At 44.7% G+C, this 18,683-nt stretch overlaps 1 protein-coding gene across 5 annotated transcripts in view; it reads right to left on the bottom strand.

The window, feature by feature from the left end:
* The window catches only part of PLD1 (phospholipase D1), a 301,509-nt gene that overhangs the window by 63,777 nt on the left and 219,049 nt on the right, over window positions 1-18,683 (bottom strand). For all 5 annotated transcript variants that reach the window (XM_029615277.1, XM_029615278.1, XM_029615280.1 and 2 more), the window contains 4 exons: window positions 14,153-14,281; window positions 13,263-13,381; window positions 12,268-12,381; window positions 6,847-6,957 (listed from right to left, as the gene is read on the bottom strand). In XM_029615277.1, the coding sequence (XP_029471137.1) occupies window positions 6,847-6,957; window positions 12,268-12,381; window positions 13,263-13,381; window positions 14,153-14,281 (473 nt within the window). The remainder of the gene's footprint in view (window positions 1-6,846; window positions 6,958-12,267; window positions 12,382-13,262; window positions 13,382-14,152; window positions 14,282-18,683) is intronic.

Genomic DNA, 18,683 nt, shown 5'->3' with positions numbered 1-18,683 from the left:
GACCTTTATCATATTTCCCCTCAGCCTTCTCTTCTCCAAATCTCCAAGCTGAACAGCCCTATCCTCTTCAGCCTTTCCTCATAGGGGAGCTGTTCCATCCCCTTTATCATTTTGGTTGCCCTTCTCTGTACCTTCTTCATCACAACTATATCTTTTTTGAGATGCGGCGACCAGAATTGTACACAGTATTCAAGGTGCAGTCTCACCATGGAGCGATACAGAGGCATCATGACATTTTCTGTTTTATTAACCATTCCCTTCCTAATAATTCCTAACATTCTGTTTGCTTTTTTGACTGCTGCAGCACACTGAGCCGACGGTCTTAACTAAACAGGCCCTTCTTATTTTGGAATGGAACATATTTTGTTTTCATTGCTAACATTTTAATCTTCAGTCTGTTAGGAATGGTTACAGGCAACTAAGAGGCTATCACATATGGCGGTAGCTTATGTACATCCTACATGCTTCTGAAATTACATCAAAAATAATCTGAGACTTTGTACAGCAGGAAATCTCCAAAGTACATCCTTTTGCCATAACTATAATGTCTGTACACAACTGCCCACCTCTTCAGTTGCTTTCTGAAGACTAGTTTCAGTAACTTCTTTCCTGCCATCATGCAAATCAGTTACAAAATATACAAATAAGCTGCTACATATTGTATCTCTAAGCAGCTACTTCACTGGCAAAAAACAGAGGTGCCTCTTTCTAAAATGAAACCAAGTGTCCTACTTAGTCGGCCAAGTTAAGCACATTTTCAGTTGCAAACTAGACTTCTAGGTTGCAGATCCAAATTCTCTTACATCTAGCATGTTAAAACCCAGCTGGGTAGATCTAACCCACATATCCTTTCATTCAAAGTTAGCCATATAACTTAGGCCTAGATTTATCAAACTGCACTAAATATTGCATGTGATAGGAAAAGGGGTGTGTTTTATGGTAATAGCCTATTTATTGTAATGTGCAGGGGCGGATTGGCCCATCGGGGGATCGGGCATCCCCCGGTGGGCCGGTCGCTCCAGTCACATGGTCTGCCGTGCGCGGCCGTGAAGGAGCCGCGCTCAGGAGACCACATGATGTGTCCTGGGCCGCCCCACGTGATGTGACCTGGGCCGCGAATCCCCGGGCCGGTCTTCCTCGGGAATCCGCCACTGGTAATGTGTGTTATCTTAGCACTTAGCACAGGTATTATTGCAAAGTGCATTAACTTTTTGCCCTTTGTGGTAATACCTACATAATTGCATTTTTCTACCTGCAAAGTGCTCTTTTCACCACTAGGGGGCGGGGAAGAGAGAGAGAGAGAGAGAGAGAGAGAGAGAGAGAGAGAGAGAGAGAGAGAGAGAGAGAGAGAGAGAGAGAGCACCTATCTACAAGGTCCTTGTAGTAGTTAGCTATTTATGCTACTATAGGAAGCCCACTTAGTAACTGAAGGTGAGATTTAGGTAGTAGTATAGGGGTTAGGGGCCACTTTTGCATTCAGAGTGAGACGTATCAACAGAACAGTGCACTCTTGTGAAGATTTGATGTCCTTCGGAGTGAGGAAACTCACACAACGATGAGATTTGTACAATGTTCTCTCAACCTAGCTTGATGTTACCCCGGTAGAGAGTCCATCACACAACGATGAGATCTGTACAATGTTCTCTCAATGTTAGCCAGCTAGTGCTGAAAATCAGCACTAACCAGCTAACCTACCTCTAGATTCATCATTCTACTATATTTACAGCAGAATGATGAGGCACAAAAAAAAGGGGGCAGGGAGGGCGATAATGGGCAGCCGGCCGCATCACAGAAGTGCAGTTTTGCCCTCCATGGTGCGGCCGCGCTGCACACTACCATTCCCATAGCGCCATGAGAAAAAGTGTGGTTATTTCCTGTGGTGCTGCCATAACTCCGCCCAAACGCTGCCCACACTCCTCCCTTTCCCCTAATTAGAATAATACCACATGCAAAACCAGCACATCGCACAATAAAGAATGACCCTGTTAGTTCCTTTTAACCCTATCTGCCCCACCCACCAGAATGCCCAGCTATGGTGCGGCTGTATATAATGAAACTAGGCTACTATATCCGGCTGCTCAGCAGGGTGAAATTTTCACCCCATGGTGCAGAACTCCATGGCTAGGTGGCTAGATCCCATACTATCTGTTTACACAACAGCAGAGAAAGCAAAAAATGAGAGTAGCACAGCTGGCTGAAAACAAAGGCACAAATCCACATTTCCTGGGGAGGAAGCAGTCTCTGGCCACTGCACAATGGGGGCACCAAGTGGTCAGGTATAGGGTATATACCTGCCTGTTTCTGCCAGGCCCCTGGCTGAAAAATGTCGTTACAATGGCTAAGATAGATGGGAGGAGGGAGTTAAAAATGGGAAAGTAATCCCCTGGATAGTTACACAGTAAGGCTTATAGTACTATAGCACAGTGGTTCTCAACCTTTTATTGGCCGGGACACACCTGACAGATGGTTCTCACATGCGTGACACACTGAACATGTGACCATCACAGGGCTAAATGTAAACATGCACTCTGCATCCACAGGAATCCCCTCAACCCCCAGCAATGAGTGCAGAGCAGATCTAGGGCATTACCCGTAGAACTCACCATACAAAAAAGATATTCTGGTTCTGATGACATCCCAGTAAAAGCAAAACAAACTCCTTTTACTATCAGGCAAAATAGCCTTCCTTATGAAAAGACAGTAATTTAACACTAATGCATATCCTATTGAGAAAACACAACAAATATGATTGATACCAATGCCGACATGCTAGTAAAATACCTCACCTCGGTCACACACCCTTCACCAAGTACAGAAAAACCACAAATTATAAATATGGAGACAGAAACTGGAATGGAAAACCAAAAAAGCCACTCTGCATGCAGTGCGAACCTGGAGAAATGGAAAGAGAAATATAGCACCTAAAAGACTCTCAGGCTTTGCAATAATGCACAGAAACTAATCTGCACAAAGTTACACCTGTATTATGGAACACATTCAAACAGTAACAACCCTATCTAAGAAATACAACTATTAAACCAGGCCCTAAACACTAATACATTTCTTATTGGGGAAAACAGAATAAGCCAAGCTGCTATAGAGCCCCACACAGAAATAATTGTAAAGCTGTACTAAAAATGTTACAAAACAGCTGCTGAACAGAATAATATCCAACAATGAAAAACTCATAAAAATTATTAAAACATGTCCAAATATCAATAAAATATTTCAAAACAGCAGACATCGCATAATACCCAATAATTAAAATGGCAATCAATCAAGAAAAATAAATTTAAAAAGCCACCTTTACTTACCCTCTCCAGCAACTCTCCTACTCCTTTCCCTTCCAGGCCCATAGCACTCACCAGAAGCAGCAAGGGCTGCTGAAGCTCTGTCCTCACAGTCCTCTTCCTTAGTGCCCACAACCAGTCACTCACACACACCCCCCCCCCAATTAGACCCCACGACCAGTCTCGGTCTCTCTCACACCAGTCATCTTCCTGACCAGTCTCTCTCTCTCTCTCACACAGAAACACATCACCTCCCTGACCAGTCTCTCTCTCAATCACACTCATTGTCTCTTATATACAAGCTCTCAATCACACACAAATGCTCTCGCACCCATTCACACCAGCTCTTACCCAGGTTTCCATTCACACCTACACACAAGCTCTCACCCAAGCACCCACTCACACCAGCTCTCACCCATACAAACAAGCTCTCACCCATGCATTCATTCACACCCAGACACAAGCTCTCACCCATGCATTCATTCTCACCCACAGACACACCAGCTCTCACCCAGGCACTCATTCACACACAGACACACCAGCTCTCACCAAAAACGTATTCTTTCTTTACTGCAGGGATCGGCTCCAGTTCCACCGCGGCTTTACTCCGGCAGGCTTTCTTTTTGCGCCACCACGGGAATGGGCTCCCATGGTGGCCTCGGTCGGGGTCAGGTTTCCTCTTCGCCGCCATGGGCTGTGGCGGCCTTGCTTCGTCGGGGTCGGGTTTCCTCTTTGCCACCACCGGGATGGGCTCCCGTGGTGGCCACGGTCGGGGTCGGGTTTCCTCTTCTCCGCCATGGTCCTGTGGTGGCTTTGCTTCATCGGAGTTCAACACTTCTATCCCTCCCACCCCACCCCCAGGCATTCTGATGCCTGCCTCATCGGCCAATCAAAGGCTTCCTCCCTTCTTCCTACTCCCACTGGTAGGTAGAAGGGAGGAGGTTTCCGATTGGCCTGCGCGGGGGCAGGCAGAATGAAGGAGGCTTCCCACTGGGCAATGGGGGTAGGAAGAAAGGAGGCTTCCAATTGGCCCACAGGAGCTGGAAAAAGGGATAAGGGAAATGCAATGGGCAGTGGGACACAGGGAGACGCGACACACCTGCCGGTGTTTGGCAGCACACTTGTTGAGAAGCGCTGCTATAGCACCATGTCAACAGCACCTAGATTTCATTTAGAGACCTGGAGACCTGCAATGCTGTCCTCCTGTTCTGGAAGGTATCAGTCTAATGATATTGAAGGAATCTACACTGCAAATGTGCCTCCAATGCTCCAACTGGTTCACCAGAATCATCTTCTGGTAGGATTACAATGTTCTTAACTTCCTCTGTCTGTAATGCCTGGGCCTGCCCATATGGTTGTCAACTTTTAAAAAGAGAGAAACTGACCACATACCAGCCCCAGTCTCCCCTCCCCTCACAGATCTTTCTTTGTTGAAACAGGGGTCCATCTAAGGCTCTATCGCTGTGGTGGAGACAACAACTAGCATGTTGCAAAGGTGAGCCGGCCAAAGACTAAGGCAATGTGCATTTTGTTCCCAGGTCCTGACACCATCCCCGCCTCCATATAAAAGTCAGGCACAGATGAGGCCACTGTCGGGTCTGGGATGTGGTCATGGATGGCCCTCTGCAGCAACAAAGCTCCATGGGACAGAGGAGAAGGAGGAGGAGGAGTCTCTGCCTGTCTGGAGGTTTGAGGTCAGCAGAAAACTGAACACCGGCCTCCCTTAAAGCAACCCGTCCAGGCAGCCTAATATCAGCCAGCTATTTATGGTAGGTTAAGTAGCTTGTTGATGCTGTTAGTAGTGACCTGGGACATATTCTAGGTAGGAGTTTTGGGCTCAGGAATATGTAGTGCGTAGTGTAAACTGTAGTAGGTAGTGGTTGGACTAGGAGATAGGATCCACCAGTGTCTACACAGATGCTGGAGGAGTGGAACATCAGATCTAAAGTTCCCACCCACTCTGGTGGGTGGGCACTGATTAGCTGAGTGAGGTCCATGATGTGCCTCTGCATATTAGCTTAAGTCTCCTAGATCAAGGAGTAATGAGAATTGGAGAAAGGAATCAGGCTTATTATCTAGTAGGCAGTAGATTAGGATAAGTTTAAGGCTAAGTGACATACTTAGCTAGACAAACATGCTGAACATGGATCTCTCTATCTCCAAAAATTCAAACTAGCAAGGAATCACTCAAGGAAACTATTCCAACTACTGAAGAAACTCTCCCTACATGGCACTTACTACCACCACCACCACCATATGGAGGAGCCCCTCAGGAGAGGACTTCACCAAATTCTTTGATTCAAAAATTCAATCTATCTGTTCTTCCTTTTCCAGTACTCCTTATCATCACCTCCCATAGAACTATGCAACAAAAATAACCAGAGATTCCTCTACCAGCCCTAGCTAGACCTATTCAAATTTCTCCAGACTGCATCTCACTTTCTGAGTTCAGATTGGTCTCCCCCATAGAGGTAGAGAAGATCCTTCAGAGGATCAATCAGTCCTCTTGCCCTTTACCTCCCAAATTCATCTATGACCTGAGACAAGACCCAAGGCCCCTGGCTAACCACCATTATCAATGCTACGTCAATCCAAGGCTGCCTACCTGTCTTATTTAAAATATCTATGATCAAACCCATATTGAAGAAACCAAGCATTAACCTTCAAATATGGAACACCACCTATGGAACAACCTTCCAACCGCTCTCAGAATTGATCCTTCTACACCTACCTTCCAAAAAAAACCTCAAAACTTGGCTCTTCCGGAAAGCTTTCACCCTAGACAAATAACCCTGCCACAGTCCCCCCTCCCACCTTATATCATGCCCCACCCTTCCTCTGTACATAGTTAATTTATTAACCTTTTATAATGCTGTATTAAGTTATGCTATTCAAGCATGTTATAATAATTATGTAAAACCGTTTGGTATATAGCCAGTTACTCAGTTAAGCTGTTATAATGTACTATGTCATTACAAGGTTCGCCTTAGACCTATTGTTATATGTAAACCGATGTGATATGCCAGATCGAATGTCGGTATAGAAAAATAAATAAATAGTCAATCACTATCACCCAGCCTCCAGTCTTCCCCTCCTATCCAAACTAGTGGAGAAAGTGGTCTATTTTCAACTTCTAGACTTCTTAGAAGAGATCAGCATACTTCACCCCTTACCAATCTGGCTTCAGTAAAGGCCAAAAAAACAGAATCTGTCCTATTATCCTTAACCTCCTTCATGCTGACCAAGCTGGTGACTCACACTAGATCTTTCTGCTGCACTTGACATCGTTAACCACCTAACTCCTGTTACAACACTTGAGAGACCTTGGTATTGAGGACTTGAATTCAAATCATTCATGACAAACATGAATATTTATGTTATTTTTATTTATTTAATGAATTGCTTTTAGGTATATTTTATTTTGTAATCCTCTTGGCTAACTTGCTCTGCAAGTGGTATATTAAATTTAAATAAATAAATAAACAGATAAAATTGACCAGATTTACTCCAATCTCTAGCTCACAGCAAATTCCCAGATCAGAAGATAAGTTCTTACCTCTATGTAAATGTAGTATTTGCTGTTTTCTATCACATAAACATATGCACTGTGAATTGATTCCTCATGGTACTTTATGCCAGCTGACCAATCGGCAGCAGAACGCAACACCTGGGAAAAGAGAGGGCGTAGTGTCTTTCAGCTTTATTCGAATATTCACTTAGAAATCATTTATGCCCTACATGGATTTTGACACAAGCTTTCCTCTGCAGTGCAACTTGCATTCTGTGTTTTACCATTTTTGTTAACTTATGAAAGCTTTGTTTCATTTTTAAGCAAAGCAGCAACTGAAATGAATGAAAACAACAGGTAGAAGGAAACTGATAAGACATGATCATCTTCTGTTCAAGAGTGAGCTTATTCATCATGTCTGACACACACACACACGAGTTTCTCTCTCAAGAAACAAGAATGACTGCTGATTGCAGTAACTTCCCTTCTGAGGAACAATGTGCAGTGACACCAGCTGCCAGAGGCAGGGGTGTTAAGAGATGAACAATTGCTCACCGTACAGAAATACGGTCAAAATGGTCATGGCTCCTCTGTATTATGGAATTCCGGCTCAACCAGTTTGTCAGCTTCTCGTTTAATGCTGGGGGGGGGGGGGGATATATGTGTTTGGGAATGTCTGCTTCCCTTTCATTCATTCATTCATTCATGAGGATAATCAGGGAGTGCAAACCTTGCTGAACAGTCTACTTTTGCCAAGCAGAAAGTAGACCAGTAAAGTCTGCTAGAATTGGAAAGCTAAGCATACACTTCATGGATACCATCAGACAGGCAGACCTATCTGTCCAAAAGTACCTTTGCTTGGAAAGAAATGAACAATACTAAGATGTCTCTTTAGGGCATGAAAACTAACTCTACTGTGCATCACGTGAAAATGACGATAAACCACAAGAGGCAATAACATTTATTTAAAATATCCAGCCAACAGAACTGATGGGCCTGATGTGCTCCGCCGACAGAACTGATGGGCCTGATGTGCTCCGCCGACAGAACTGATGGGCCTCATGTGCTCCGCCGACAGAACTGATGGGCCTCATGTGCTCCGCCTCAGCCCCTTCAGTCTCCTCACTTTGGGCCATAGTGGAATGTGTGCCACCATGGCCCCGACGGTTTTCCTGCACTAGGGGGTTTAAAAGCTGTGCACGGTCTTGAGAAAATCTGGGCATGGCCAAGCACGCATGCAGCTGAGGGAACAGTGCCAGGCACTAATGTGCCCTCTCTCCCACACACACAAACGCTATTCCACTACCTTGTTCCTCCTCTCTCTCACACACAGCCACATGCCCCTTAGCCAATCTTAGCTCATCCTCCAGCCTCGCCCTCCAGTGATCCCCACTCAGCCCTTCCTAACCTCCCCAAAATGATCCCCCTTTGCTTTATCTGCTCCAGGCTCACCCGCTTCCTAATTGTTCCCTGCACGCTGCTTGGGAGGGAAGGGGCCGGATCAGGAAGCAGAGGGCTGTTTCTCTGTCTTTTGGCTCTGTTGTGAGATTCAGCACGGCAAAAAGAAAAATCTTCGCCCAACCTGCTGCCACCTTAGGCCCGGGCCTAGTGTGCCTATTGATAAATCCAGGCCTGTTGGTTATGAGTGCTCATCACCCGTAGGCCATGGGTGGAAGAAGCAGCAGCAGTGCATGAGAGAAGTGCTTTTTGATTGCTTCTGCACTTTTAGCTCCTTGCACAAGGCAGTGGATGTGGTACTATGTGTAGCATGAGAGGGAAGGGAAAGATAAAGTGGGGCTAGTGTATGGCAAGAAGAGTAACAGAGCAAAAGGGAGGAAGGAGAGAGGGAAAAGAAGGGAAGAGAAATGGGGCAAAGAGGGAGCTACAGATATAGATAGCAAGGGGATAAAAGGGAAGAGAGAAAGGGAAAACGAGGGAGAGGAGGATCAGGGAATGTTGCACTATCGTGGGGAGGAAACACTGGGTGGGCAGGAGGAAGAGGAAACACCAGGTGAATGGGAGGAAGAGGAACACAGACCTGAGTTAATTACAAAACGCTATGGAGGTAAAGGAGATGGAGAGGGAAATGAAGGAAGAGCTGGAGGGCAAGGAATAGGAAGAGGGGAGAAAGGATATAGGAGAGAAAGGAGGTAGGGCATTACTTAGAGTTTTAGGGGACACAAATGAATAGCACAAATTGCTGTTTTTGCACTAATTTTGAGCCTTATATACAGGTAAATGCCACCTATGAGCTTGACCTCTTCCTATTTCCTGCACCTTACCTTGCTGGTGGCCCTTATGTCCATGAAAGGTGCTATCAGTTTCATGGACATTATCCATGGACATTTTTCAAGGAGCTATCCATCTAAATAGCAAATTATCCTTGAACTCATAACTTATCTATCTAATTCATAATTTATCCAAGTTAGCCATCTAACTCATAAATTAGCCATTTAAGTGTTTAATTTTGAATATTGACCTCTCAGTGATTTATGGCATTATCATTGATTGCATTTCCTGTCCCATCCCTTTGGCTATTCTAACCCGAATAAGCAAGTTTAGCAAGGTCAGTATTTTTTTGGCAACAGCAGTTAGGCTTGAAGCTTCATGCCCTGGGAGAAGGCGCCTGAAATGTCCTGAAGAAGTGCAGAAAGAGGCAGAGATGCTGAAGGTACCGAAATGAAGTGATATGGAGCAGAATGAAAGAGAGGTTTGGTCCTGAAGCAGAGAGCTCTGAAACACAGCTTAATGCATGAGCACTTGGTTTCTGGCAACAAATCAAACCACTTGACCTTTGGCGCCATGGATGATTATCTCTATGGAAGTCTTGATGACAATCAAAGCTTTATCGTGTATAGCTGGCTTTAGTTATTTCTCTGACCAGTGGCTTAGATAATGCTAATTCTGAGATGCCGAAGCCCTAAGTCACAGGGTTCTGAGATCACTGCCTCCAAATCTTACAGTGTAAGTTTCAGCACAGAATGGTTAAGTGATTTTTCTTACATTCATACAGTGGGTGGTGTAGTTCAGCCCTGCAATCGCTACGGTCAGCTTTCGTATTATTACTGCAATGACTGGCAAATATACACTTGGTAGAAGAGTATACAGTAGATTTTACTTTTCCTCCATCCTTTTCTGTTCCCCTCAGCTATCAAAACAGTTCTGAGAAACCCTGGCATTTCTGAGTATTGCCCCCCTGGAGCTCGGGGGCAGTGTCCCCGTTCCCAAATCAGAAAGCCAGTGATTTCAAGTCTCTTTGATGAAATGTGCCAGAAAAATGAAGGCTGTGTGGGTCAAGCATCAGGGTGAGGAGGTGGGCTGAAGTTCAAAACCTGTTTGTACCCCTGCCATTCACTGTGACCTCTGCTAAGGCAGCTTCGCTTCTGTTTTGTCCAATTTCAGGTCTAGACTTGCTCCAATTTCTGTAAGAAATGTTACGACAAGTCCATGGACACAACAGGATAAAACCAGGACTGGTTCAGCTTGGCCCCGATGACCCAGAGCCTTCCGGTAACCCCAGTCCTACATAGGAGATTCATGGTGCTAATAGCTGCCAACATCTATTTGCTGTCTTTTAAAGTGACAGTGAGCACCATTACATCTGTTTCTGAATTAAATTATTTTATTAAATAATTTTAATGCAGACTCCTGTGCAGGCTGTATCATGTATGGACATTTACAATCCCTATGTGGTTTCAAAGAGCTGCTTTTGAATTGCATAGAAAAGATCTGCAACAAGTCACAGCACCTGCTTCCTGATTACTGCCCCCATACCCTTTGCTCTGCGGGTGCTATCATCTCTGGGATCTCTCTTACAGGTACCATCATCTTTTCAATCAAAGGTCAGCATGCATTCAAGATTGGGAGGACCTTACAGTCAATCTAAGGCAGGGCAGTCCTCTAGAGCTGAAAACAGGTCTGGCTTCCAGGTTAACCAAACTATGCAAATTAGTTTTGTTCTTAGACCGAATGTATTTACATACACCTGATGAATATTTATTGTGCATATCCTCAGCAGCTGTTTGCAGTGCTTGCCGAGAACCCTTCCTTTAAGGTGGTGTTTCCCAAACTTGTTATCAGAGACCCACAGGATATTTATGATGAATATGTATGAGACATATTTAGATACAAAGGAGGCAACACATTCAAATATATCTCACAGATGTTCATTCTGAGAATCCTGAAAACTGATTGGCTGGGGATCCCTAAGGACAGATTTGGGAACCACTGTTCTACGAAAAACCATGAACTACTGAATAGCACTACATTTAGATCATGCCAAGATTAACAGAAAACAATTGACAAATGATGTGAAACCAGAATACTTTTGCTGTTTGCTTATCTCTAGTATGATTTCTTCCCAGTAATAAAGAGAATTTCTAATGAGTTGAAAAGTATACTCTATTCCTTGCTTGGAAAATGAAAGCTTCCGTACAAATTTTGCAAGGTTTGTTTTTAAAAATCTTTTTCCAGCATAGTGAAGATCACTAAAAAGCTGCATGCTCTTGTGGGTATTATTTAATCTCCTGCAAGGAATGCCATTGTTCCTGTAGAAAATGTCATAGCTTTTTGGATATGCCTATAAATTAGCCATAACATAGTAACACAGTATCAATGGCAGAAGACCAAATGGCCCATCCAGTCTGCCCATCGTTTCTTATAGTAGTAACCACTGCTCTGGCAGGTTATCCCCATGTTTCTGTTAAGGATAGTAAGTGGGTAAGTGGACAGTAAGTTTCCACAGAAATGTGCAAATTTTTTTTTGTTTGTTTTTTGTGAACTGCCTTACACATGTCCATGAAAACTGTCAATGAGACAACAAGCAAGAGATCAAGACCAAAGGACAAAGTCTGCCCTGGTGACGGTGCTATGCCCAGCCTCAGCTCTTCAGGTCAGCCGGAGCTGGGGATCCTATAGAGGCAGTGTCCATAGCTCCTGGGGTGGAGACTGGAGGGGATGGGGAAGACATGGGAGTCTCAGCCATGACTAAAACAAAAAGCAACAGCTACTGGCCAAAATGTGGGTGCACGTGTACCGGGTCTCCAAAGAGGAGCTGGGGTCTCTTGCCCCTGGCTATCACCTCAACATCCTGGGCTAAATGGGAGGTTGGAGAGGGCTAGAAGTGGAGAGCCCCCAACCCCAGGGAGTTAGTTGCAAATGAAGACTTGTGCCATTGTGACTTCAAACGCCTTGCTGGGCAGACTGGATGGGTCATTTCATTCTTTATCTGAAGTCATTTACTTAGTTATTATGTTACTCAATATAGGCTGGTTTTGACTGAGCTGGAAGCCCAGCGTTACAGGAGGAAACTGTTGGGCCAAAAAAACAAGCTGAAAATGACCAAAATAGATTATGGTGGTGCTAGTAGAAGTACAAGTTTTCGACTCATACATTACAACATTTTCTTCCAAACTCTTCTCAATCGGTGTCAACATCTCTATGTTAAATCTCTATGATGTCGTTACTTGCCTGTAGTTTCGTGTTTACCGATCCTGGCACTTGGTACTTCATGTCTTTAGCTGTCTTGTGAGATTTTGGCAACAAGAATGGATAGGAAAGGGATCTGTACTTGGGTTTCATAATCTTTACGGAAGAAAAGAAAACGCAATCAGATCGGTTTTCATACTCAGAGGGTACTTTTCAATGACGCGTATGTTTGATGCTCCCGGAATTAAAGCAGCAGTTTCCAAACCGCGTGATGGGAGCCGCAAGTTTCTATAATGCCACGCATTTCTGCCCCAGAAGTACACGTGTAGGTTTCAGTACACGCGTGTATTTGTAATGCAGGAAAATGCAAATTTTCTCTACTCATTTTTTTAAATTACATGCATACATTTTACACGTTAAAGTTGTTGCATGTACGTGAACTCTCCAGCACTTCATCCTGACCTCCCCCTACTACTTAATCCAGGCCTACCGCTCAAAACTGCAGACAAAAGAGACAAGTGCAATTTTGCTTTTGCTACTTAATTTGCATGTACAAAAGCATACGAACAAGTTTAGTAATGAATGTAATTATATCACTTACAAAATACTAACTTGTGTGTGAACTTCCGAACCCCACCTCAAAATGCCCCTAAACCACCCTTCTTTTTCACCTTTGACATTTACAAGTGACACTGCGTACTTCGAGTTCTTGGAAAATACTACTTACACATGTATGTGCTGCTTGTGCACGTAACTTCCAATTTTGCACATGTAAACATTTTTTAAAACTTACCCCTAAAACTGGACATAAGACGGTTCTTTTCTCTAAACAAATTATTCAATTACTTGGCCAACTCATTCATTTCATTTGTCAAATTAAATACGACAAAAATGGCCATAATTTTTGTGTGTGCTAGAATGAGGAAATAGCAATTCAATTTATTTTTTAGGAAACCAGACCTGAAAGCACGCATTTTTCTAGCCCAAAAGCAACACATGGTGAAAGTTAAGTTGACCTTGTTTTGGTATCACGCTACCTTTGTAAAGTTCCAGCGCTGGATGAAATGCCGTGACACATCACGTGCTGCCTTCCCGTGCACGACGGACGCAATATCGTGCCATGGCATTCTTGGGGTGGTGTATCTGTCAATGAAATCTGAGCAGCCAGGTTGAAAAGGTTAGGATTTACATTGCAAACAACTGTGACTAAAAAGCTGGCTGGTATCTGAGCTCTCTGTGATGTTATTCATATAGAGCTGTTAAGGGCATTAGCTCCCGAAATCATGCATTTATTTAATTTTTTTGAAGTTTTTGGAATATATGTTATTTTTTTATTTTAATTAGAAAGCTAGTTTATTTAATGCACCTTCCTGATGTGGCAGTGAATTTGTAATTCAGGGTTCCTTTGAAGTGAATGTGAGTTAATGTCAGATTTGACTTGGGCATCTCATCAGTGCAGGCAATCATCTCATGATAATGTTCACCTCTAAGGGCAATACTGCTTGATTAATAAATTGTGCCAAATAAGTTATGCTACTGCCATGCAGAAATACAATTAAAATAGCTCTGAATTATTAATGATTTGCTACATTAAAAATCTGGATTGTATTTTTAATAATTCACACTGAAATCAAACCCGCCTTGATGGAAACTGAAGTCATTTTGAGAGGAGTCCTGACCTTTGGCCTGGAGGTTCATGCACTAGATTTCAGACAATGGATGTGGGTAACCTCAATCTGAAGTGGGCTTTATTTCACTTACATATCTAAATAATGCGCTTTTTTCCAGGAAACCCGTAAAATCCGTCAGAACCTATGGAATCATTCTGACGTCACACACATGTCCAATTAACAGATTTCTTTGGGCCAAGCAGTAATTTCCAGTATTGTGGGCTGGCATTTTCGTTGTGTCTGTGGGGGGCCCTTACCATCGAAAGGCTTGTCCAGCTGAACCCAGTCCTTGAAAACAAAGTTGCAGTAATCCTTGCCGTGCCAGAACCTGGTCTCGCCGAGAAGCTCCCCGACACCCGTCTGTAAGCTGCGAATGGATCCTCGGTCTGTGGCACACGTAAGAAAATAAGACAAAGCATGTGCTGGGTGAGATCAGAGATTAGATTGCCTTAAACCGGGGGGTGGCGGGCGGAGGGAACACAGTTTAAAAGCGTATCAACGAAAGTGACAGTAAACCAATATTCATCAAGCACTGCTTTAGCATCTGCCAGGGAGCTATCACTGCAACAACCTAAAGAGAAACAACTGCTTTCTTTATTGTGACGCTTAGGGCTTTGTTTCTAGCAGGCAACGGGATGCGTACATCCCATAATAATCTACTGGAGGTAGATTATTATGGGATCTACGCATCTACAATTTCAGTATCCTGCAGGATACTGAAATTGTATGTCTCAAAATGACTTGTACTGGAAACATATAACTCGGTTAATCCCTTGGTTTCTTATCATCTTCACCTGCATTCCTTTTATTTCTTTCGGATAGAGATTCAATAGAATGAAATAACAGTGCCTCTCTGTTGCTATTTGACCCAGCAAGTTCTTATGGGCTTTTCAGCTCAATAGGAATCAGGGCTGCCATCAGGTGCAAGGAACCCTTGTTTGCAACTACCAGGGGATTCCACCCCACCCACCCCCATTTTATATCATTTCCCAACTTAGTTTAGTCTAGTCATCGCAACAACAGCTCTTGGCTAGGGGATGGGGGGGGGGGGGGGGGGCCTTGCGCCAGGGCTTCTTCCAGAACCCTGCAACCATGGGATCTAAATCTGGCCACTAAGTGTCACTTACCACAGGAACTGGGACTCCCTCCACCCTGGCACCCTGGTGGCGTGTAGCAGAACACTGCACATAGACCTGATCTTCCAAGAGAATGTCTAGCACGGAGAATATGTGTACACACACACACACACACACACAGTTCCCATTATAAAGCAAATTCCCGGGGACCAGCAGCTTTTGAAAAAATAGTGCACAAAATGTACTCTTTTTTTTTTTTTTTCCTTCCCACATTTCACATTGTTTTAGAGAACAGCAGGAATGATTACCCTGGACCCAGTGGCTTCCTAACTTTCTGAGTTAGTGATAGGGAGAATGATTTTCCCAGTGATTTATCCGGGCAGATCACTCTGTTACAAAGCTGTCACCTTTATGGTACGTGTAGGCTTTCACGGCACATGTAGCTGGATTTAAATGAGACCTTCCTGTGGGCATGTTTAGGTCAGAGGGACTAAACAGTGCATATGCCTTTGGCGTGTTTTTCAGACCTATTGGTGTTAGGCTGTCCAGACAAATAGCAGGTACAAACATATACGCACACTGTTGTGTTTATGAACACTTTAGACTGAGGCAGGGTTGACACAACCTGCAAGGAGGAGCCTTGCATGTCTTCACCTTCGGCAGGTGCACCCAGACGAAGCAGTGGTCCAGCTGGAGCTTTGGGTTGACCCTTTGGGTGGCGGGGCCGGCAGTCTTTGGTGGAGGCCTCTGCTGATAGTGGAGAGATCTGACGAGGTAGCTGGGTCAGAGTGCATACTGGTGAGACGTGTCTGGTGGCAGGCAGAGGTCAGTGGCTGGCGGCGATTGAGAGTATTCAGGTCAGTATCATGGATCAGTCTGAAGGGAAGGGCAGGACAGATAGGCGGGGCAGGACGGCCAGCAGAAGAACAAGCGAGCAGCAAGGGAGGAGTGGAAGAACTGAAGACAATGACGCTGGAACTGAGGAACTGATGACAAGGAACTGAGACAGGAAGCTGGAGCAACACGCACTGTTGCTGGAGCAGGGAGATCTGTTGTCGAGGCAAGGACATGAAGGTCTAGAGGGCCTTTTACGGTCCTGGCTGCATGAGGTCATCAAGCTGCGCCGTGGGCTCTTTAAATCTGGCAGTCTCGTCCCTGCTTGCGGCTAGGGAGAGGCACAGCAGCAGAGAGTTGGTGGCATCCAGGGTGTTGGTGCAAAAAGGAGCCGGGCCTGGTGCGGAGGAGAGTAGAGCCCTGGCGTGAGGGCATCTTGCTACGAGAGGGGCCCAGCCCGAGAGGTGAGGGCAACAGTTTGCGGGGTTAGCTTGCAGACCACCGAGTGTAACACACATTTTTTACGCTCACACCTTGTAGGCAGTTTTCACAGGGAAACCATCTGGGTGGTTTCTCTTTTTAAATAATTAAGTACAAGATGTGCATGTACAAACGTACCTTCAACAACAGGGGCAAAACTGCTCCCTAACAGGCAACAGATTAGCTCAACAACTGCCTTCTCTCCATATACTGCATCAATCTGTGACTTAAAGGTAAGCGCCTTGCTATAAAAGCTATTACAGTAACTGCTAAATACATGAATTTTCAGATATCCTCGGTCAGAGTGAAAATCCTAAGGACAGACTTCTTGAGAGCAAAAAGCAAGACATGAGGGAGACATAAAAAGTAATTTAGCTCATCAAGTTTGGCACAATATTCATCAGAACACGAAGACAGTGTGAAGCGCCAATAGCTGCAGTATATACCAAGTGGCCAGCAACACAAAGCTCTACAGAAGAGAATGTATGGGAAGAGCTAGGAAAACTGAAAGTGGACAAAGCCATGGGGCCTGATGAGGTTCATCCTAGGATACCGAGGGAGCTCAGAGATGTGCCGGCGGGTCCGCTGCATGACCTGTTCACTAGATCCCTAGAAATGGGAGTGGTACTGAGTGACTGGGGAAGAGCGGTGGTGGTCCCGCTTCACAAGAGTGGAAGCAAAGAGGAGGCTGTAAACTACAGACTGGTTAGCCTCACCTCGGTGCTGGGAAAAGTAATGGAGTCACTGCTGAAAGAAAGAATAGTGAACTATCTACAGTCAGAAGAATAGCTGGACCAGAGGCAGCATGAATTCACCAGGGGAAGGTCCTGTCAGACAAATCTGATTGACTTTTTTGATTGGGTGACTAGGGAATTGGATCGAGGAAGAGCGCTCAATATCATCTACTTGGATTTCAGCAAAGCTTTTGATACCATCCCGCACAGGAGGCTTGTGAGTAAAATGAGAACCTTAGGAGTGAGAGCCGAGGTGGTGGCCTGGATTGTAAACTGGTTGATGGACAGAAGATAATGTGTGATGATAAATGGAACTTACTCTGAAGAGAGAGCGGTGTTAAGCGGAGTGCCACAAGGATCGGTGTTAAGACTGGTCCTGTTCAATATCTTTGTGAGTGACATTGCGGACGGGATAGAAGGTAAGATTTGTCTTTTTGCGGATGATACTAAGATCTGCAACAGAGTGGACATGCCGGAAGGAGTGGAGAGAATGAGATGGGATTTAAGGAAGCTGGAAGAGTGGTCGACGATATGGCAGCTGAGATTCAATGCCAAGAACTGCAGAGTCATGCATATGGGGTGTGGAAATCCGAAAGAACTGTATTTGATGGGGGGTGAAGGGCTGATGTGCACGGAGCAGGAGAGAGACCTTAGGGTGATAGTGTCTAACGATCTGAAATCGGCGAAACAATGTGACAAGGCAATAGCTAAAGCCAGAAGAATGCTGGGTTGCATAGAGAGAGGAATATCTAGTAAAAGAAAGGAAGTGATGATCCCCTTGTACAGGGCCTTGGTGAGGCCTCACCTGGAGTACTGTGTTCAGTTCTGGAGACCGTATCTCCACAGGGACAGAGACAGGATGGAGGCAGTCCAGAGAAGGGAGAACAAAAAGGTGAATGGTCTTCATAAAATTACTTATGAGGAGAGATTGAAGAACCTAAATATGTATACCCTGGAGGAGAGGAGGAGCAGGGGTGATATGATACTGACTTTCAGATACTTGAAAGGTTTTAATGATCCATGGTCAACAACAAACCTTTTCCGTTGGAAAAAAAATCAGTAGAACTAGGGGTTACGATTTGAAACTCCAGGGAGGAAGACTCAGAACCAATGTCAGGAAGTATTTCTTCACAGAGAGGGTGGTGGATACCTGGAATGCCCTTCCAGAGGAAGTGGTGAAGACTAAAACTGTGAAGGATTTCAAAGGGGCATGGGATAAACACTGTGAATCCATAAAGGCTAGAAGATGGGATGAAGAGAAGAGCCATGGGGGTGGCTTGCTGGAATGGAGGCTACTATCTGGTAATTACTACCCTTATTCAAAAAGCCTTCACACGGTTAATGCAACTCCAACATTGCTCTCTGCTTCAACGGCAAGGGGAAATGTGGAAAATAGGATTTGCATTCAGATAACAACCAACAAGGACTGAACTACACAGTCTGGGTAAACAAGCATGGGGGTAGCTTGCTTATTGTGGCGGTTTCTACCCTAAACCAATTAAGCCTGATACATCATTTTGAATGCATATACTGTGTTGCTCTCTGCTTCAATGGCAGGGGGAAATGTGGAAAAGAGGATTTGCATTCAGACAACATCCAACAAGGCATTGATCTGTGCAGTCTGGGTAAACAAGCATCGGGGTAACTTGCTTGATGCGGCAGTT

This window comes from Rhinatrema bivittatum, chromosome 9, assembly GCF_901001135.1.
Source record: "Rhinatrema bivittatum chromosome 9, aRhiBiv1.1, whole genome shotgun sequence".
Classification (NCBI taxonomy): Eukaryota; Metazoa; Chordata; class Amphibia; order Gymnophiona; family Rhinatrematidae; genus Rhinatrema; species Rhinatrema bivittatum.
Note: the sequence above shows the minus strand (reverse complement) of the source record. Positions and strands in the feature narration are given on the sequence as shown.